The sequence below is a fragment of the Charadrius vociferus genome, unplaced genomic scaffold (assembly GCF_000708025.1).
Source record: "Charadrius vociferus isolate BGI_N301 unplaced genomic scaffold, ASM70802v2 scaffold434, whole genome shotgun sequence".
Classification (NCBI taxonomy): Eukaryota; Metazoa; Chordata; class Aves; order Charadriiformes; family Charadriidae; genus Charadrius; species Charadrius vociferus.
The window spans coordinates 212,516-234,751 of record NW_009648154.1 but is presented as its reverse complement, the minus strand read 5'-3'; the positions used below and the strand labels follow the sequence as shown (position 1 = coordinate 234,751).

Sequence of the window (22,236 nt, the reverse complement as noted above, 5' to 3'; positions counted from 1 at the left end):
TAGGTTTCTCAAGCTACAGCTTCTCCTCAGAAAATGCTGTTTCTCTTACAGGTCTTCGCGTGTGGCGCACTAACCCCGGGTCAGTCTTTGACTACGACCCGGCAGAAGACAATATTCAGTCCCGAAGCTTACACATGATCTCCGGTTTGTTCCATAGTCCGCAGTGTTTGTGCAAAATCGGTTTCAAACTTGGGCAAATCCAACCAGTAAAACGGAGGGTTGGGGATAGCGAAGGACAGCTTAGGGCTCTGCCTCGGCACGAAGGCACGCGCAGCCTCTCCTGCTGCCTTCCGCCGCGGTGGTAAACAGAGCCGGGATTTCAAAAGTTACACCGGGGGACAGTTCTCGTGAGGATGAATGGTAACCAGAGGGGAAATTGTCTACAGCTCGTCCTCAGCGGCATAACTATATCTGTGCTCGCTCTCTAAATATAGCTAATGTTTAATATAGCCATTTCTCAAAAAATACATTGTTAATGTTACTGTTCCATAGAAGCGGTCTAACACAGGCACGGAGAGGACTGTTTATGTGATGCACAGATAGCACAACATATGTGCTCACCTGTAACATGTGCCTCCTTTATAAATAACTCTAAAAATACTGTTCCTCAGTTACTTTTTTTTTTTTTTAAATTCCTTTCCTGCTAATTGTTTGAGAGGAGCTGCGTCCTGAATGATAGACAAGACAGTCCAGGCATGGCTCAGATCTGTGTGAGCTGATGAAGGAAAGCGTGGGATAATTGGAATAAAAAGTTTGGAAGTAGCTGGCACTATAGGGAATGAAAATTCTGAGTATTAAAGATAACACGGGCATAATCACTGTGTCTTTTTGAGTAGAACATCAGCACTGTGTCCATAGAATACTTTAACAAAAAAAAAGCCCTGGTAAATACCGTTGAGTACCCATAAAAACAGACTGGGATTAATTCACACGCTTTTTTATAAATCGTTTATAAAATACAGTAACCAATTCTGCGTCACATAGGTGCAGCCTGTGTCTGTTTTCTGCCCAGTATAAGCACAGCTGCTCTGGGTTTGGGAACAACACTGGAGAGCTTTGGGTATTTTTACAGAACGTGTAGGCACACATGTACGTATTTAGGTGTGTGCATATATACAAAAGGAACCTGTGTATGCGTGTGGGTATATACATATATATGTATGTGCACACGCACTGTTATGTGTGCATCTCCCTACAAAACAGAGACATAAATTGGTTCCCGCTGCTTTCTCCTCGCAGTCCAAGCCCAGCGCCGCAGCCGGGAGCACTCCCGCTCTGCCAGTGCCTTGAGCCTCAGCGGCGGCGAAGAAAAATCCGAACCCTCCGACGGCGTAGATCAACATTTGTCCTACTACAGCAACGGGGGCTTCTTCACCACCACTGCAACAGGTACGCGGAGGACAAAAATGCCCTTTGTTCACATGTGGGGACAGATGGTATCCAGGCCATCTGGCAGGGCAGTGCTGGTCACGGGCTCGGGGTCAGTAAGTCCTTTAGCCAGGAAAAAGCACAGAAATACACCTGCAAAATGCTGAGTTACAGACGTAACCAACAGATGCGGTTGTATTTCAGGGGGTAAAGGGTAGATTTGACCCACCTCTGACCTATCCCATGATCTTTATTCAGAGCAACTCCAACCCGATCGCCAATTCTGTGATGAACAATACAAATATATTTTCTTTTTGTAGTGGGCTACAAACATGCGAAAACCATAGAGTTACCGCAACAACGGTCATCGTCAGTGGTCACCCAGCAAACAACAGTGTCATCAGTTCCTTCTCACCCATCTACTGCTGGTGTAAGTAACGCGGCTCAGTGGCATTAAGCCACAATCCCAAAGTTGCTGCGGGAGCCAGTTTGGCTCCCCAGGAAAGGCGCGTGGCCAGGGAGGGCTCCGGCAGCCCACGGCGTGTGCTCCATCCTGCTGCAGAGCGTGGCAACTCGGTACCAAGTACCAAGTAAGGTGCCCACCCCCTGGGCTGGGGAGTGGTACAAAACCAGGTGAATGTGTAACAGACCTGTTGGAGCAGGACAGACCCTCTCCTGTTCTTGAAAACGTCAAAGTAACACTTCTTTCTGCTCCTGAGGTTGTCTTAGAGTAGACGTGACAATGGGCACGGCCTCCCCTCCCCACGCCATCTGCTGGGAGGCAACACCTTAAAGTTACAGCTGAAGCTACCTGGAGCTGATGCTGCTCAGATACTGACGCTGAACAAAATGCTTTCAGTGTCACTCTCGCACAGTACCCTTGGGTAACGAAAGTCCTTCGTTACTGAGAACAACCATTTGTGGTCTGAAATCAGGAGATTTAAAAGACCAGCCAGATGCTGCCCTCAGTACTTAGAGAGTACTGAAATGAGTCAAAACCTAACTTGCCCTCAGCCAGCTCTTACATTTTGGTTCTCGCCCGCGGCTCTGGCTGTCAGCGCTGACCGCGGGGGTCTGAACGTGTCTCTTGTTTTCTTTGCCCCCCTCCCCTTTCTTAAAACTAACAGAAGACCTACCGGGCTATGTACGACTATATGGCGGCTGACGCTGATGAAGTTTCCTTCAAAGACGGCGACACGATAGTAAACGTACAAGCGATCGACGAAGGCTGGATGTACGGGACGGTGCAGAGAACCGGCAAGACGGGCATGCTGCCCGCCAACTATGTGGAAGCCGTCTAAACCACGGCCCGGCTTTCCGTAAAGCCTATCCGCGTGGCACAGACATGCCGGCACGTCTCAACGTAAGCCTTAGAAAAGGGTTTGTAACACTTCTTCCAGAGTGCCGTATTGTCTTCCATGGTGATAGTGCCTTACGAACCATGAGGTAAAAAAAACAAACAAAAAAAAAAAAAAAGAAAAAAAAAGAAAAAAAGCAACTGCAGAGCAAAATACTCTTGAAACATCTTAAACATCCTTTCAAAACATTTTTGAAAACTACCTGTAAACACAGTACTAGGCATTGCTTGTGAGAACTGTGTTTCTTCCAATATCATAAAAAAAGGGGTTTTTAAACGCTGCCTGGATTGGCAAACATTTCCTCACCACAGCCCAGCCCAGCCCAGCGTTTAACGATCCAGAACGGCAATCCAGGTCAGTGGCTCTGAAATTCTATACCCGTACTTCAGACTAAGACTACCAAATATGACCTTATTCATTCTCCCATAAAGAGAGCATTTTTCTGGGCTATTCTAAAAGATTTGAATGTATTCACTTCTTTTCTATATAAACAACGTTTAAGCTTAGTATCTCAAACCAACATTTAGCTAGGGGAGGGGGGAAAAAATCCCCAAACCAAAAAAATCCCCAAACGCACCCACCTGCCCTTCTGCTTGCTGAGCTCTTACGCGTGTTTTTCATGCGACTGTCCTGGGGTCAAAAGCTGTTATTACTTGTAAATTAGTGACTAAATAAAGCTGATGTTTCTGCAGTACGTCTGATGTATTCACTCACACCGATGAGCAGGAATCAATCTCACAAAGTGGCTTTGTTCAGAAAACTCTCTTGAGAAAGGGACGGAACGCAGGTGGCGATGGAGGAGGCAAGAGCCACACTCCGGGGGGCTGCGACTGACTGGGACAGATCACGGCATACCTGAACACAGTGGTTTCTGCTTCACCTGCTGAAGCACCCGGAACCAGCCAGTCTCCAAGACAGACAGAAAGAAGCAATCACCGGATACTGTGTCCAAGAGAGACTGAAGATTAAAACCAAGTTAACAGCAGCAGGAGTTGGAGCATTAACGCCGAGGACTCTGTTCAAGGGGAACGCGCAGCACGTCGGGGCGTACGCAGCCAGCTGGAGCGGAAACGTCCTTCCTCAGCGCGGGATTCAGGAGTGCCAGCACTGAAGGGTGATGGTTCAAAGCCACCAAAACCTGTTTGATGTGTGTTAGTAACATCCTTATCTGTAAAGGTTGCTGGGTACCAGAGTTGAACAAGTCTTAGGAGGCAGATTTGGAACCAAAACGATGTTTTCAAGAAAGCAAGAAAACCTACAGCCAACTCCTCGCTGGCACTGTTCACATTACAGCTCCAAGACACCTCTTTGTCCTGTTCGTTTTCTTCATGAGATGCAAGAAGAGGGCAAGGAATATTGAGAGCCTTGCTGATGAGACACTCCCATGTCCCCGCGCACCCGCTCCTACCTTTAGGCAGCGGCAATGACCTTCCGAGGTCCCTCCCAACCTGGAGAATACACAGCAATGCTGCGGGAGGGCTGAACAGATCTGAAGGGGGAGAAAAAACCCTAAACCCACCAAACCACAAGGACATTAACAAGTTTGGGAACTGTTTGCTGGTTTATTTGTCCATGTGTAAGTTCTAAAACCACCTGCAGCAATTCCTGTCGATAAACGTCCTTTTTGATAGCTACAGTACAATATATACAAATTAGATTTCCAGAGTAAAACCCGAGAACTCTCTCCAAAGGTCTCTGAGAAGCAGCAATGCATTCCATGCAATTAAAACTCAAAATCATAAATTATTAACCAACATTTGCCATGATAAGTCTGTACATAATATACAAAGAGCTCTTGTCAAATCCATTCATTTCCCCAAGGAAAAAGTCTTCTCCACGGAAGAACTGCCACAAACAAAGAACACGGGAAAACGCCTGAGTTTTGCCAAGTCTGTCCCCTGGAAGGGGACGCTGCATTATCAGCTTCTTAGTGCGATTCTTACAAAAATACATGCAAAAATAGATGTCATCCAGTTGTCAAACAGCAGGTTCCTGGGCTGTCGCTGCTGTCAGGAACGAAGCACAGCTTCTCTCGGTACAAACCGGTGCTGAAGTCTCTCTGGCAGGGTCAAGGAAGGAAACAAAGGATGGCAGCAGATGAGCTCAGCCGTGAGATCGATCTCTTACCAAATCATAAGAGTTTGCAGCAGTAAGAACACTTCGGATTTGAAAAAATAATTTAACTACTCTGCTGGTTTGGTTTCAGTCTTTGCTATTGCACAACATTGTCAAGTTTTCTTTCGCTACCTGAAAGAAATATGCATAGCAATAGGATAACATACCTCTAACAGGGAATACGCGGTCCCACAAATTAGAACACACATAAAAAAAAGGAAATAAGGAGGGGGGGGAACATGATAAATTTTGCTCATACAGTTGTTAAAAAAAATCTTCTATAGTACAAAATGCACAGTTTAAGGAGTAATTCACCAGTAGGAGGGAAAGAAGGTTTTGGGGAAAATCGTTGTAACAAAATCCTCCTTACTTAGAAATGACAAGCAACTAATCAGCACTTTCATGGGGTGGCGATTTCCAACGGGACTGCAGGTTTTTCATGATACAGTTTGTCATGCCAACAAGTTTTTCTTGCATCTCAAAAAGCTGGCTTCCCGAGTAGCCGTGAAGATCCTCCGAGGTCAGCTGAGCAGCGAGCGCATCAATCTGGCTCAGGAGATCTGCTGGGGGCTGGTCGCTTGTGTTCAAGACAACTGGTTCAATCAAATCTGGAAAGGAAGGAACAAGGGCAGTGGGGTCTGTGTGTTTGGGAGTGAGGTCTGTGTGTTTGGGTTTCAGTCTAAGCAGAAGTACTTTGCTACAGAATCACAGAATGTTCAGAGCTGGAAGGGACCTCTAGAGCTCACCCAGCCCCACTCCCCTGCTAAAGCAGGACTGCCCAGAGCACATCACTCAGGACTGCATCCAGGCGGGTTTTGAAAACCTCCAGAGAAGGGGACTCCACCCCCTCCCTGGGCAGCCTGTGCCACTGCTCTGCCACCCCAACCGTAAAGAAGAGTTTCCGTGGGTTGGAACGGAACTTCCTCTGTTCCAACTTGTGCCCACTGCCCCTCGTCCTGTCACTGGGAACCACTGAAATGAGTCTGGCTCCATCCTCCTTCAGCCCACCCTTTAGATTTGTAAGCAATAATAAGGTCTCCCCTCAGCCCTCTCTTCTCCAGGCTAAAGAGTCGCAGCTGTCAAAGCCTCTTTCATACAAAATAACGTATTCAAGCAGTCTACAAAGTACTTGTGCCACACAACAGGAGAACTTCTGACAAAGGCAGCCCTCAGAACTCCACGCTACCCTGCTTTATGGTGCCTTTCATTATATTTGATCATGACTGTACAATAGAACTAAGGGCAGAAATGAAAACATTCGATCCTATGCAGATGCTGCCAGTGTCCTTCCAGACACCTTATCCCAAAGGCCAACTTCTAAACCAGACAGCTCAGGAGAAGTTACTCCCAGGTTCTTTGTTCTCCAGTTAACCAAATGCTCCAGGAGCCTTGTAGGAAGAACAAATGTGGATTCCTGTTTGAGCTATCGGGCCAAACTCCCCAAATGCACAGAATTCAAACAGAAATCTGAGCACCCAAATCCAAAATAGGTATCCAGGGAATTGTCCCCCTCCTGTCCCAGCCCCCCGGGATGAGGCACTGCTTCACTATCTCTGCTTCATCGTGCTCATTTCTGTGCGCGCCCAGAACCACAGCCCTCGCTGCGGTATTAAACAGCTCCGGGGACATACCTGGCTGAGATTCAGAGGAGTAAGTACGTCGAGCCCCGCTTAATTCGTACTTCACATCCTTATGCAAGCTTGTTCAGGGAAAACCAGCATCTTTCCCTCCAAATATGCAAGAAGTTTTAAAAAGCCATTGCTACAGGCTTTGCTTATCTCCATCACCCATCTGATGTGCTAATATTGGCTACTCACACTCTCTCCCAAAAAAAGATAAAATATTAAGTGTTCCTATTAGGAGCGAATGAAGCCGGAATAGGCAGAAACAGCCCAATCACGAGCAGAAAGCACGCAATACGTACCTGTTGCAAGTTTTTCTTCATCTACAGAAAGAGATTTATCCTCTACGTTATTTACGGGCTTTTCTGCATCTTCAAGCACTGACATTTCCTCAAATGCTCGAGATTTTACCTGAAGATTTTTTGTGAGAGAACAAGAAAAAAAAAACATTATACGGTGGGGCATGTTTTAACCCCGTAACAAACACAATTCTTATTCCTGTTAATAATATTGTAACTAAGTCACATCTCTACCTTGAATTCCCATGTCACTTTGAGATGTAGAGATTACATTTTACAGTGCTATTTCTAATGGAGGAAAATGACATCATTCCTCGTGATGGACGGCAGCAGTTCATTGGGCTAACACTGCCTTTCGGGGTACTAAAATGAAACCGTACCTGTTGCTCATGATATCCTTTAAGAGCTTTTTTAACATTGGAAACTTTCGGAGAACGGATGGGAAGAGTTTTGATTTCAGATGCTGTCAAAGTACTCAGGTCACCCACTGTCTTGATGTTCTTTGCTCGAATGAGCTGCCCCAAACCTCTGGTGCTGCAAAAGGGGAGGGAAAAAGGGTTTCTTAAGCGAGAATTCAAGTCCTTTCGGCCTGGCACGGTGGAGCACAAAGCAATCTTACACGAATGCAGATTCACAAGCACGTTCTCTCTGCAGAAGCAAACCTTCTGGCAGGTTATCCTGCAGCCAGCAGCGACCGGCGCCATAACGCCCACTCCCGTGTGACACGAGCGGGAGGAAAAGGAGCCGCGCACACTAGAAAAAGCCGTTCTGAGCAGTTCCCACTGCAGGGCTATAGTTTGTTGTGATAAGTTACCAAAATTCAAATTGTAAAACAAACTAGCTGAGCACCCGGCCTTTGTACATTTGAATGTAGATTTTATTTTATTTTATTTTTTTTTTCCAAAATCCCACTTCACCTTCAATACACAGAAAGCTCCCACTGCTTCGTCAGGGGTCATTAAGATCAGTCTGCTGTGCCACACGAAACGGAGAAAGCTCCCCGTGTTCCCGGGTGTGAGCTTTTCGCAGCCTTACAAAAAGACAACCTGAATAATTCCACAATAGTTACGTCTCTCCCCCACCAAACCAACCTACCTGCTCTTAAAAAGATTTTGGCGAAAAGCGTGATCACATTTTGCATCAGAGTATTTGGTTCTGCAGCCTCAGTTAGAATAGAGTTTCTATTAAAACACCATCTGCAAGAGGAACAATCCACTTACCATATGTTCGATGTAATCTGAGGTAAAATTACATCAACCGGTGCTTTGCAGCCGACTAAGGCAGGATACACGCATTCTGCAGGGCAAGGCAGCGATTCCTTCACCATTTCCGTGATCTAGAATAATACAGAAAAGTTATTAAATTAACTATCACCCAACTGAATACAGGAAAAAAAAAATAGAAGAGATACATGAACCAAAGCACTTCTTACTAAACACTTCTTTGAGCTCTTAAATTTAGGGTTACGAGATCCTGGGGACAGAAATCCTTTGGTTGGAGTGGTAATATGCTGGATAGAAAAAGAGGAAAAAAGATCTCTCAGGATCACAGGAATGCAGTTAACGATAAGATTTAGCTACCGACATCTCAGAGCGCATTCGCCCTCAGAGAATAACGGACTGAGTCAGGCTAAACCCGTTAGAACCGCTTCTTATGCTTACTGATTCTCTGCTCTTACAATTGTTCGCAGATGACACTGACTATATACTAAAGCAGCGTTATTATGATAAAGGAGAAACGCGAGTACTTACGACATACAGAATATACGTAACAGAATTTACCTTAGCCTGAATATTAGATAAAATTTTAAGGCTTCGGGAAGATGGTGAAGAAGAATGGGATCTAACGACAGGACTTCTCCTGTCTATGTCATCTGCCAGTCCTTCTTGATAAATTGGATTTGCAAAAGAGACTCGGCGGATCTGTTTTTAGAGAGAAGTAGTTTTTATAGTATGAACTCCAACCACCACACGCTGGTGAACTGAGTCTGAGGAGACAACATAGCTCAGTTTGAAATAAAGTCATTAAAGTTCTTGAATGACACAGATGACGTTTCACCCAAGGACAGAAACTGCAGCTGCCATATTGCCAAAGGGAACATTTAATGCATTTTGTAAAAAGCTGCTCCAGCCCGGGGCAGGACCGCGGCTGTGCACACAGCGGTTTTGCAGTAGCGCTGGTTGTGCTGCAGCCAGGCAGCAGGTTAGAGCCCGGCCAGGCAGCCCCCCACCCCGAGCCCCGATAACGCAAGCCTGGCAGGGCTTGTGCCTTCCAAAAAATAAACTTGTAAGGCCTCAGCTTCAGCATAAGATCATTTACAATGAAAAATACAGTCAATAATTCAACATATTTGGAACTCATGACACTACAGACACTGTTACATATGCCAGTTACGAACAGAACTTATCACATAACGAAACACATGGCAATACCTTATTAGCAGGTGACAGGGAATCATCGTCTTGATTTCTTTTAACACCTCTTTTTAAAATACTAGTGGATGGAGAAGCTGAAGGAGACCACATGCAGCGTGCCTGCATGCCATTAGGGCTTTCATTAACTAACACTAAAGAATTGTCATCCTCCGGCTTTTGAGGTGAATCCACGCTGTTATTTTCTACTGCATCATCTTCGTCTAAGGCCGCATCTTCAGGCACTGTAATTTCAGTTTCCACCAATTCCTCCTTCATCCCTTTATCTTGAATAATGCAAGTTTCTCCTACAGTATTCTCAGCTGCTTCTTTATCCTGATTGCTTTCTAGCTCAGCCGTCTGTTTTTTCTCAGGTTTGCTAACAGCAGTCAGCACCTCAGGTATCTCCTCCAGTTGTCCATTCCGACTTATTTCTTCCTTTTCTGTAGCTTCTGGTTCTTCACTTTCCATCCCTGCAGCCAGATGGCTGTCACCAGCCTCATCTGCAGCACGCTCAGACAGACACTGCTCCGGCCAGTCACTCTCATCAGGGGGTTCTTTCACTTCCACTACAGAGTCAGTAGTCTCACCTGTGATGCACTCTGCGTTCTCCAGACCCACTACACCACCACTGCCTTGCAGATTATCCTCAGATGTTCTCTCTCCTTCCAAGTGAAATGCAGTGGGCTCCTTTGGAGGATGCAAAGGAGTGCTCATTGCACAAGGTGCCATGGACAAGATCTCATCCAAATTTGAATTACCAGACACCTCTGATGTATTTACAGATGTCTGAACTGGGGTGGTTTCGGGCTCACTCAGCTCAGGAACGTTCTCAGGTTTTGATTCCGTGAATGACGATACTTGCTGCTTTGGCTTTGGGCAACAGCAATCGCAGCTCCTTAGTTTTTTCACCCTTTTGCTTCTTTTGTGCTGACAGTCAGGTATTTGCAAAGAGGAAAGATCACCACCTGAAGCATTTGCTCCTGGTACATATTCAGGCAGAACAGTTGGACAACTGTCTTCTACGTTTCTTTGCTTCTCAACCTGTTTATTTTCTCCTGGGGCTTTCAAGTCCTGATCAGATGCACACACGTTGGTGAACGATTCCATGGATGTGTTGCTCTTTAGTTCCACACTTGCATTCTGTGCACCAGGCGAATCCTTTGAGCTGGCAGAGCCCACAGCTTTGCTAGCACCTGTAGGCATTACTTGGTGTTTGGGGTCACACGCTTCAGATGCCAACGCAGCGTCCGCGCTGAGTTCAGGGCTTAGTTCACATTTATTTGTTTCCAGCAGATTCTTAGTTTCACTTCCTTGGGAAGACACCTCATGGCTATGGCTTCCTGGCTGTAGGTCTTTCCATTTACCTTCAAGAGAATCACTTCTATTCTTCACTTTTGCAGATCTTTTCTTCCTTGTGCTTTCTTCCTTGGTCTCGGAGCCATCAGCCTCTGAATTTTCTATGCTGGAGAGCAATCCTTGCGAAGATCTTCTTGTGTGGTACCGTGGGTGTTCAATCTTCTTCTGACCTGCTGTACTCGAGCTACAGTCTTGACCTTCCCTGTCAGTCTTCAAGTTATCTTCTGACCTCCTGGCAATTTTATTCACATCCTCATCAAGGCCCCTTGAAGCAGGAGACTCCTTTGAGCTTAAGTCCTCTGCAGCAGTCCTCTCAGGTAGGCTGCTTTCTTTTTTATTAGTATTTTCCACAGTTTTCCCAGAAACTGCTTTCTGCTTTTGAGATACATCATCTTTAGGCTGTGTCACCTTCTTTTGCCCAGATTTTTCATCATCTTTATGTCTGTCTCTCTTTTGGTGGCCATCTTCCTTATCTTGACTACCCGCTGTACTTTCTGCAGTTTCTGACCGTCGTCTTGAAGAACGTCTTGGTAGTTTCTGATTAGGAGACACATGTGGAACCTGACTATCATCGCCCGTTACCTGCTCAGATAAGACGGTTGTCTCTGGCGGCGTATTTTCTTTAGAATCTGTATCTAATGCCTGGACCTTTTCCATTTCTGCTATCGTATCTTCAACTTTTTTAATTTCTTCTTCCATAGAATGGAGAGCTTGGGACTGAGCATGGAGAACATGCTCTATGTCTTCTACTGTAGAAGACAGTTCAGGACTATCTTCCATACTGCTGGAAGCAAGAGACTCTTGTGCGCTCTTCTCTTGTTCCGACCTAGTGAACAACTTGGGCCGCTTATTTCCTTGGTGCTCCATTTTACTCTGCCTGCGCGTTAGCCTTCGTATTGCAGTAAATATTTGTTCAGACTCCGATTTTGAAGGCTTTTTATTTTCTTCTCCAGGTTTTTCTGCTTTAGCACCAGTCTTGCACACATTTGTATTTTCCTGTTTACCTGCCACAGAAGCGCTTCCAGACATCTCAGATAAACTGTTTAATGCAGAAAAGCTAAAGGGTCTGTTCTCTGAACTACCAAATTTCTCCAAAGTAATAAAAGACTGCCGTCGGCTTGCAGGCTGTGGTGTTCCGGAAATTACGTCACTTGAAGTTGAACTGCTGCTGACATTTGAAGTACTTTCGTTCCCTACTGAGGGCTCCCTTGAAGCCGTTTCCACAGTACTTTTTTCTAATCCCTCTCCAGCTGACGACTCCTCCGGCACCATTTCAGCCGTCTCCCTTTGTGATGTTCCCTCACTGTTTGAAGGTGAGCTCTCTGCGACGTGAGTAACAGGTGACTTTTTCACACCGGCAGCATTCTCAGGAGGATTATCTGATTCGTTGGTGCATCCTTCACCCTTTGCATTTTCTTCCTGTCCCAAAAACATGAACAGCAAAGTATTGTAGTTTTGCTATGAATATAATGTAAAAAAAACCCAGCTCTGGTGGAACAGAAAATGCCACACCTACAAGGTTTTTCAAACCACCCTTCTTTCAAATTATTTTATTATCCATCCTTCAGTAGGTATAAAAGGCAAAATTTTTTTTTTTCCCAAATTTAAATCCCCAAACACAAAGAACTGCAAAAATGTTTGAGTTTTGCAAGAGATATTAAACCTATTATTAAAACAGTTTTTATGAAAAATCTACTGGATTTTACCTACTGTCTGTTCAGTGCTACAGTTGATCAAGCCAGCTGTTTAGCCAACTCCTCTCCAAAACCAAACAGATCTACACTTAGGACTTACAAAATTCCGCCGCCACCCCCAAAACCTACTATTTAATCCCCCTCAAGCCCTTACAGCTTCATCTCAAAGCAGATCAGAATGTGGAAACATGGCTAAACTGTTAAAAAGCATGGGACACTAGAGTAACAGAGAAATCAACATTAAAAAAAGAAGTCACTTTCACTTTAAAAAGTTACCTTTCTGTAACAAAACTTAAATACATCTGCACTAAAACTACCTATCTAGGTCCTCCCATTTTGAAATTAAGACAAAATGCTTAATGATTGGCCCTTTCTCGTGTGAACTGTAGAAAGCAGAAGCACAGCCCCGCGACACTGCAATGGTATTACATTCAAATGGGGTGATGAGAATGAAATACCAAAGCAATCAGTGTCTTCTACAGTCACGGAGCCTGCGTCAGGATTATCAGACACGGAAAAAACAGAGGAAGCCCAAGAAAAAAGAAGATATTCTCAAGAGTATTACAGATTAATCAATAGAGAGAAAAGAAATTACTTCTCTGATCTATTACATTTGGGGTACTTTTTTTTTTTTGCTTGAAGAGTTTCCAAATCAAGCTTAAAACCATATCACAAACAGTAATCAAAGAGTTTTGCTGTTAATTACCAGAGCTACTAATATGAAAAAAACATCACTGGTATGGTTATAATTCGGATATCTTAACTACTATTAGACAAAGAGAAATTACCTGAGGCTTGGTTTTAGTATCTTCTTTCGTGTTTTCTATTGAAGATGATTTTCCCCTAAAATAGAAGTTGCTTAAATTAGAAGTGTAGCAGAAAAGGGGGACACCTTTAACGTATACACTGGCCACCTTTACTTACAAAGAATCTTCCTGGCTTTGAGTATACTGAGAAAATAAGGTAGTATCTTGCGATGCGTCCAAATTGTTGTACATAGCAGGAATATCAACTCTGAAAGAAACCCAGAAAAGGTAAGTCAGACTTTTTAAAAAAAAATAAAATATGAAAATAAAAGAAGGATAGGGCAGTGTAATGCATTCATCACAAAAGAGCGGATCCTGGTATGAAACAGACCGAACTTCCAAACTCTCAAGACTACTCAAACCGCAACAGGCACCCAAGCGGTGACTGTGGCACAGGCGGCGGGGCAGCACGCGCCGAGTGGCAGGAGACCGCCTGGCCCCACGCTCCAGCCCCTGCTCTGGGCACAAAAGACGAAATTGCAACTGGCTGCTGCCACCTCACGCGCCAGCTGGCCCAAACTGCAAAGTGGATACAGATCATGATCGATCTCCTTATTTCAAGACCACTATTTGCAGTTGTGTTAAATCTTTTTTTTAATTTCAAACATGCTTTTGGGGAAAAAAGCTGTGATTGGGATCCCGCTCTGCAAAGAATTCATCAACTCATGCCAACTACAGCATCCAACCGAGTGCCCGCCAAGCATCACTGTACACAAATTTTGCTTACATTGTGGTTTTGCTGCCTGAATACAGAAAATACTCTAGTATTATTTTCTTACATTAAATAAAGGGTAGTTCTAAAAAGACTCTCTTGCAATTAAGATGAGTCTTGGGAATATCCTAATTTCTGATACGCTGCTGACATAAGACTTCTCTTCAATTTCAGAAGTCCTTCCTTCAGATCAGGTACAAAAACCCTTTCATTTCAATGATTTAAGAAAAATGTCATCTTCCATGTCACATTGCAAGTCGGAGTCATGATGGAAAAATGTAAACTATAAGTTACCAAACTCCAAATATATAACAGAGTATATTTAATCAAAATAGGAAATGCCAATCAGGGAATAATTTGGTTGCTTTAAAACAGTAAAGCAAGGAACTTTGTTAGCTTTAAACTTTACAATTTGTCTGGAAGAGAGTAGGACTTAATTACCTACAGCAGTCAGACACAGGAATCAAAGTTACGTCAATCTGACGTGCTCAGTGTAATGACATTTCACATTAAGTTTAAAACAATAAATTACAGACCTCTTTGACCTAAGCACTTCTTTTTGATGTTCTGTCAAGATTCTTTCTTTTGTTTCTGGAGGAATAAACACAAAATCAACAGATTTCTCCTCTTCCAAAAGTATTTCGCTTTTAGTCTTCGAAGATGAAAATTCTAGTTTCAACTACAGAAAGGAAAAAGAAAACCCCACAGGATTACAAACCAAACAGAGGAATCCGAAGTGTTTTCATAGTTCAGGTACAGCCATCCTGAATGGAACAGTTCTCAACCAACCAGTTCTATCAGCACATTAATCGGCACAAATCCCTCAGTAGGTGCTGATTTTCTTGGTGTTTCCCCCCCGCCCCAACACTACCACCCAGGAGAGACCCTGCAACACCCCTCCCTGCCTTGAAATAAGCTTCTGCGCTTCCTTCAGTGCCGTGGAGTTCAAATGCTGTGACAGGTGAAGGTACCTCAAGGCTCAGGAGGCTTATTATTTACTGTTGTTTACCAAATCAGCGATTCCTTAAAAATACAACAGCTTCTCCCCCTCCCGCAAGCGACAGACTGGCGCACGCAGCACAGGTCTACCAAAACCAAGACCCACCCCAGCACCTGAGTCTGTCACAACCTGCAACCAGACCGAGGTGTGAATTTTGTATCTGGTTTGTACCTCCCACCCATCAAGCAGCCCTCCATGCTCCCTTCTTCAAGCTCACCAGTCTGGAAACTTAGCAGAGAAATTAAAGTGTGCTACGCAGCGTACGTGTGAAAGAAAATTATGTCAGCATCACAAAGCACATTAACTTTTGCTGAGAACTTACAGCAGCATTCCAGATGTTCTGCTGCAGAACAGAAGGGGTTTGATTCTATCACACCCGCCTGTAAGCACCTTACCTTTGCAGATGTTACTTGCACAGTACTGGATTTGTCTTTTACTTCGTTTTTCAGTTCACTCGTCTGAGCCAATATAGAGTCTCGTTTTTGACTTGACTTTATCTCCATTCCACTTATCTTTGCATCCAGCTGTGAATTTTCCATCTATTCAAATAAAAATACACTGAATACATTGTATGAAGAAACTCCAAGCTCACAAACTCATCCTAAGGTGTACCAATTTCTATGACTAAACTGTCCCACACTCCCATTTTCCTCTAAATTACACAGAGGAGAACTTAAAAAAAATAATTATTTCAGACAAGCTAGTAGAATCCAAAATTTATAATGATAAACTGTTAAGAACCAGCTCAGTCTTTTGATAGTGCTTACTCAGCATCATTCCAAAGGCGAAGCAAGCACAGGCCAACCACAGTAAGCACCAAAACTGACCTCCCCACTCCCTGCCAAACAACTCCCATGAAGTTCCACCCAATGAAGTACCCGGTGGGGCCAACAACACACTTACCGCATCAGAGAATGGGCCACTGTATTCTTCGGCTACCTCGACGCTTTCAAAACTGGGCAGCAATAGTGGAATTTTCCTTTTGGCTTGGCTTAACACAGACCTGCTCAACAAAACAAAATTTAAACTTATGGAGGGGGGCGGGGGAAGGTACACAACAAGACCAGCAGATATCTCACCCTGCACAAAAGGCACAGTATAAACAGTAACCAGGACAATACCAATTCATTTGTAAATAACCCAAGATATCTTCATTTAAAAATACACATAAATATAAAAGCCATGTATCTTACTTTAACTCTTCAGGGTATGTTAGTGATGTAGTCTTAGCAAACGTTGCGTTCCAGAAGTGGGCACACTGGTTGCGGATCTGTTTGCTCTTATGCTGAAACATTACGCAGAGCAATGGCGAGAGCTGCGCCAGCAGTTCACTGTCGTAAGAACCAGTGCAGTGAGACTGTAAACACAGGATGATCTCGGCCAGTAGCTTTTCAAGCTGAGGGTAAGAAGAAACAATAGGGTTTTTATTGAATTCAAATATTGCAAATATTCACTATTTAGAAGTTTAAAACATTATTTAAAACGTTATTATCCCATAGAATAGTATGGCCTGAATGAACAAGTTTAAATACCACGTGAAACGTCTAATAGCGAAGCCTAGTGGTTCTCCCCTCAGCTACCTTTTTAGTAAAGAATAGTTTAAAAATCATATCTCTATCTTCATTACATTTTTAAATATTTTCTTAGAATACAGGATGAATGGCAAAACACACATCACACATTTTCCCAAACCCCAGCTGTTTCTCTAGCAAATTTACCTTGTTGTTAAGATCGCTGTATACTTTTGGTACATCAGCAAGCCTGCCAAAACAAACAAACAAAAGTCCTATTTTGCTGTCTCATTTATCTCAAGCATAAGAATTAAACACAAAATGCACTCAAGCACTGCACACTAGTTTTAGTATACAACTTGATGAAATAACGTTGTGAAACAAGCCTCCCACTGGGCGATCAAAAAATTTCCTGCTGTAAATAGTTTCAAGTCAGCCTATCCTTGAACCCCACTGATACTCATACGCTAACCGTAAGAGACACTAAGGCAAAGATCAGCAATACAAATTTAAAATTAAAGGTTTTCTTAGGAAGTAACTTCTGACTGCTGCCTTTGTGTTGCTCTTAACCCTCTCCCCAAACAGCTTTCCTAGGCCCTGTAAATATCTGCATTAAAGAGCTGAAGTACCACCTAAACTAAGTAATTTCATGTCAACAGATCCCTAAGTACACCAACATGAAAAATGTGAGAAAACCACATTTAGTAATTCATTTTATAAGTCTGTGACCTCCAACCTGAAGAGGTTCCCAAAATTCTATCTGCTTATGTATGCCTCCCTTTAAAAATATACATCCAACACTCACTTCTCCCTTTTAATGAATAATTCTAAGAAAGACAATGCTCAAACAAAGGCAGATGAGATGGGAGATGGAGAGGTGGTGTTCAATTCAACCTTACACGGGAACAAGTGGATTCTTGCCTTCGAGACAGGGACTCCTGATGAATTTTAGATTAGTGCTAACAGTCCTGCTTCAAGTTTTAGTAAAAGCTTCAAGAAAACGTTTACGGGCTGACTGGCAGCATCCTATCCCATCCTCTCCTCCCACAGCTGTGCTCCATCTCTTTTCCTTATCCTGAGCCAAGCCTACATCTCCCGCATCACCGAAAAATGGGAGACAAGCCCCTGCCAGCCCCTCCCACCAAGCCCCTAGTAAGTCCATCATGTCCTGGGAAGAGAAGCCTACAACAATTAACAAAAAAAAAAAAAATAAAGCAGAGCCATATAAAAAACTGCATAGCAATGAACAAGTATTTCTCAGTATTTCCCTCTGCTTAAAAACTTACAGGGTTTTAGTGCACTTCAACTAACTACGACTTCTCTTTTTCCTACAAAAATTTATGCAGTTCCTGCCCACTAGAAAACAAATTACTGTTAATATCTTCACTGCAGTAAAAATAAACAGATGGAAGCCAAACACTTCAGTCTTGTGTACACTACAATACATTCACTCTTTAGAGACACCAATTTTAAACACCAACCTGTCAGAAGTCCTATAGGTTTCCTTTCCTGTATGACTTAGGTAGGTTTGGGTTTATTTCTAAGGAAAAGCATGACAATGGAGACTGCTACTCAGTTTTTTGAATCCCCCTGAACTCAGGGAGGGCACGGCTGCACTGTGGGCTCTGGGGTGACACTCCTGCGGTGCGTCGGTCGGGCCGCTCCTGGCAGGCGCCCCAGCGCAGGCACGCCGCACGCTCAGTCCCAGCACCCTGCGTTTTATGCGGGAATTGTAGAAAACGGCAAGTTCGCAGCGCCTGCCTTACAGACCCATTCTTTCTGCTGCGTTTGGACGCACTACAAAATTAGTATGGACTAACCAGGCAGAATCTAGTGAAATACACGGTGTTCTCAAGGCAAGAGACTTGGCAGGAGTTGCAAATTCTTAGTGTATTAGTGCCAAAGCTCTGAAAATCCTTGAGCTATATTCAAATACACCGCTTGCTACAAACCACACAATTTCCCCAATATGCAGCAATACAATGAATCCAGTTTTCCAACCATTCTTAAAATACTCACTTTGTTTTTTCATAGAACACTGCCAGGGGTTTTGAAAAAATTGCAAACATAGTCCCAATCACTGAAGGCAATGAAACGTGGCTGATGATGTTGTGAAGAATAGCAATAATTGAAGGACCTACAGAGACCAATGTTTCTGAACAGATTTCTTTGGAACTGAACACATGGAAAGAGTTTAGTAACATCACCAGGAGTTTAAATAGAGAGGCAAGCTTTCCAAGAGGTTCCTTTTTCTTCTTAGACCAATCTGTTGGTGTCTGTGGAGCTAACATTAAAAAAAAAAAAAAATAAAAAATTAAATTTTCTTCCTATCTAACCAACATGAATTACAACAAAAAGACATCTGAACTTTTTGTCTACGTGAGAAACAAAACTTTGATTCCCAAAGTATATCTACATACAAATAGGTTAAAACCAGGCCTAATAGGAGACATTCATTTTTAATGTGTAATTTTATCATCCCACTACAGATATGATTCCTATTCCTCTGATTTATGGTTGGTCACACAAATGACTATGCTTTTAAGTATCTTTGGTGCCTGCTTGCAAAAGGATAGCAGCCACTCTCCAGATACTGCCCGATAGCCATAAATTCTGGAAGAGGAGGGAGGGAAGGGGAAGTATCAAGTATTATTAGTTCATTTATTTATTTGTAAGTGAAGTTTCCATCATGTTTTTCCTCATCAGCATTTCCAATTAAAGCAGTTCATTCTTTCAGCAGTCCAACACAATATCTTACTACTTTAACAAATTCATACGGGGCAGAGAAACACTTCAAGTTCTACACTGAATTACATTATTCTGTAAATTATTTCTTCAGCTTTAGTAGTTGTAAGTGGGAGAAGGAAACAAAACTACATTTTACATAGAATGACCTTTTGTCTTCTGTTAAACCTGTTAACTATTTTATGCAAAGCAGCTTTAGGAGCCGTAGCCTTTCAAATGTTATGTTCACAGTTTATCATCAGTTTTAGGCAAGTATTATACAATTAGACTGTGCATTATGATCAACCATTACTGCTTCAGATTACATCTGAACAAAGCAAAAGCAGATTTCACATGCAAAAATGAAATCACAGCCACAATATCAAACACAGCTTCAGAAACCAGCCGTGTTTTATTGAACTGAAAAGTGGCCTCAATGTTTACATCAACTTCAGATGTCTTTTGTCAAGCTGCACAGTAACTACTCAACTAGTAGAAAACATCTGATACTCAAATATGCACTCTGCATGATATTTTTAGTTCATTTTTCTGATTTTTTTTTTTATTTTGTCAACCCCTTCAGTGGTTAGATACTATGTGTAGCACATACAGACCACTGATATCTGACAGTGATCACTTCTGCATCTACAACAACTCTAGTTTTCAACCAACTCCGGAAGAAAGCGACAGAATCCCCCATTATTTAAGTATTTCCTTACATCTATTTTTTGGCTGATATTTAGTACCATATGGTGCAAAGTTGATGCAGTCAACCATAACTGATATAATATGGGTGAGACCATCCATCATTGAAAACATCTGAGGAGGAAACAGAAGTCATCAGCAAAGCCCAAAAGAGCAACAATGACAGACCCCCCCACACACACCCCCGGCCATTCAGGACAGCAATGCAAACAGCTTTTAAATTTAAAAGTGGATGAAATTTGGCTGCATTACCAGGTAAGACTCAGATAAGATTACATTTAAAAATTCACACATTTACAGAAAATGAAGATTGAGCCTTCCCATTCTATACAAATAAGACATAAGCGTTTACACTATCTAAAGAAGCAAAACAGCGACAGGAAGCTGTGAGAAGGTGTTCGGTTTAAGAAGATGCATCAAAAGTATTAAGGTTCAAGGTACTAGCTGTCCAACAAAATGTATTACCAAGAGTCAGTGTGTGCTTAAAGTTCAGTTATTGTACAAAGCCTGATTTTCAGGCAAGTCACCGTAGGCATAACAATAAGGTTGTCATTAACATTCAGGAAGCACCATCCATTTCTAGTACACACAAAAAGATGGGTGAAGGTGTCGTGCCCCCCACCCCGAATCCATCACAAATTCTTCTAAATAAAACAAAACTTGCTTTGAAAAGGAACATTGATATTGTGGGCCAAAAAGAACATTTAGTTTCAATGTAACTTATATACTGAAGCTCTAAATCGCTAAGTTTGTCTTGCTTAATAATTATTAATTTTTGAAAATTGAAGTTTATCATCAGGATACAGCAGCATCAGAAGTTATGATGATGTAATCCTCCAAATTCCACGTTTTCAGATTCCATGTTTGTTTCTTATCTGTTTCCTATTTGTTACTTTCACAGTATTTTTTCAAAAGACAGTCAACTTTGAAGCACGAAAGATTTTATGTTCCAAAGCTAATGTTCACCAACGCTTACAGACACTCCATCTGCCCATGTGATGTGGACTTGCAAACAGGCAAGACAGATACTGTAAAGGCTTCCCCTTTCAAAAGCTTTCTCTTTTGTAAAGCTTTAGAAGTCAAGTCCTTACATTTTAGTGTGCAAGGTTGACGGTACCAGGAATATAGCAAGGTACGCCCTCTAAATGCTACAGTGCTACTCTGTCCTCCTTCCTAGTCAAAATGCCTTGTTTTGTGGTATTTGTTAATTCAACCCAAAGTTACTTTATATATACACACATCTCAACTGGACAAATGATATTTATCGTCATGACATTCACTAAACCATGATTACTTAAATAATTAGAAGACAAATCCAAAGATTACTTAACTGCTATTTCAATATTTAAGCTTTATAATTATCTTTACTCTCTTATTTCAATCCATTTCTAGATCAACTCCAACTCCCGTTAGTAAAAAGAATTTTGTTATGGCTTTATCTAAGTCTCATCCAAAGCACTTTACATTATAGAAAGTACTACATTAGACTTTACAATAGGTTCTTATATCTAATTAAAAAAAAAAATCTGCTTAAGTATTTATATAGTTCAATATCACTGGTTTATACTCACTACTGGAGTTTCACCTTCTAGCCCAGATATTATTTTGGCACAAAGTTCTTCACAGCATAGGTTTTCTTCTGCTGTTGCAACTAAAGCAGCACAGCGAGCAAATGCTCTATACAGGTCTGACCAAGTGCGCAACAAGGATTTCATAGTTGGCTTTAACAACAGAAAGAAAAAGTTTATAAATATCAATGTCTGTGCAGAGATAAAAACTTGCTTAATGTTTTCTTCTTCTGTCAAAACCTATGTAACTCGAGAATTCCAGCCCTGGAGCAGTGGGCCAATGTACGTACATATTGGTAACAAACTCTACTCTGATAGTACTTCATAGTTATTATAAACCCCACATTGTTTCTAATCAACATTATGCATTCACTGTTTACCTGTGGAAATTCACGAACGGGAAAGATATGCGATACGGGTAGCAACAATGCACTATAAACAGCATTGAAGTTGTGTTCCAGTGCATCACCCTGATTTACTTCATTAGTCTGCAATGAGAAAACAATTTTCTGAGTAATGAAGCTGCAAAATTTAGATGACAAGAAAGGCTGGTTTTAAATACATTGGCTTTGTATGTAAGATCTGTGCAAGCTAAATTGTCAGTGGCATTTTGAAATTATCCATTCTCAGTTCTTTCAAGAGTTCAAGCTGGTTCTACTATTTAAAGAGATAAAAAGCACTGTTTCTAAATTCCAAATAGTTTAATTCTAAGAATAAAAACAGTTAGAAAACGTCATGTCTTTTTTTTTTTTTTTTACTTATTTCAGTAGCAATAAGTGATGACAGCAACCTACTTAAAGCACCTAAAACTTTCTTCATAAATTCTAAGATTTTTAGGTCTAATGACTACATGAGGATTAGTTCAACAACTCCGACATTACAGTCAATGTACTTCTAGTGAGTAATCTGCAGAACCTGTTGAATATTACATTTATATGGCTTTCAGTAGGGCTTCCAATCAAGAAGTCTATCATTAGTGAGAAA

At 42.3% G+C, this 22,236-nt stretch overlaps 2 protein-coding genes across 2 annotated transcripts in view; one reads left to right on the top strand and one right to left on the bottom strand.

The window, feature by feature from the left end:
• NEB (nebulin) overlaps window positions 1-2,669 on the top strand; it is a 130,558-nt gene extending 127,889 nt beyond the window's left edge. The window contains 4 exon segments of the mRNA XM_009884033.1: window positions 52-144; window positions 1,240-1,389; window positions 1,689-1,798; window positions 2,496-2,669. Coding sequence (XP_009882335.1) covers window positions 52-144; window positions 1,240-1,389; window positions 1,689-1,798; window positions 2,496-2,669 — 527 coding nt within the window.
• A 2,559-nt stretch (window positions 2,670-5,228) lies between these two features.
• Window positions 5,229-22,236, bottom strand: part of RIF1 (replication timing regulatory factor 1) — a 33,681-nt gene continuing 16,673 nt past the window's right edge. Inside the window, exons 19-36 of the mRNA XM_009884032.1 lie at window positions 21,633-21,740; window positions 21,256-21,405; window positions 19,699-19,798; window positions 18,275-18,539; window positions 16,463-16,505; window positions 15,938-16,140; window positions 15,648-15,747; window positions 15,140-15,283; window positions 14,281-14,423; window positions 13,151-13,240; window positions 13,015-13,069; window positions 9,195-11,951; window positions 8,544-8,684; window positions 8,195-8,272; window positions 7,983-8,098; window positions 7,143-7,296; window positions 6,766-6,874; window positions 5,229-5,449 (exon numbers count right to left, since the gene is read on the bottom strand). Of these exons, the coding sequence (XP_009882334.1) occupies window positions 5,229-5,449; window positions 6,766-6,874; window positions 7,143-7,296; window positions 7,983-8,098; window positions 8,195-8,272; window positions 8,544-8,684; window positions 9,195-11,951; window positions 13,015-13,069; window positions 13,151-13,240; window positions 14,281-14,423; window positions 15,140-15,283; window positions 15,648-15,747; window positions 15,938-16,140; window positions 16,463-16,505; window positions 18,275-18,539; window positions 19,699-19,798; window positions 21,256-21,405; window positions 21,633-21,740 (4,977 nt within the window). The remainder of the gene's footprint in view (window positions 5,450-6,765; window positions 6,875-7,142; window positions 7,297-7,982; window positions 8,099-8,194; window positions 8,273-8,543; window positions 8,685-9,194; window positions 11,952-13,014; window positions 13,070-13,150; window positions 13,241-14,280; window positions 14,424-15,139; window positions 15,284-15,647; window positions 15,748-15,937; window positions 16,141-16,462; window positions 16,506-18,274; window positions 18,540-19,698; window positions 19,799-21,255; window positions 21,406-21,632; window positions 21,741-22,236) is intronic.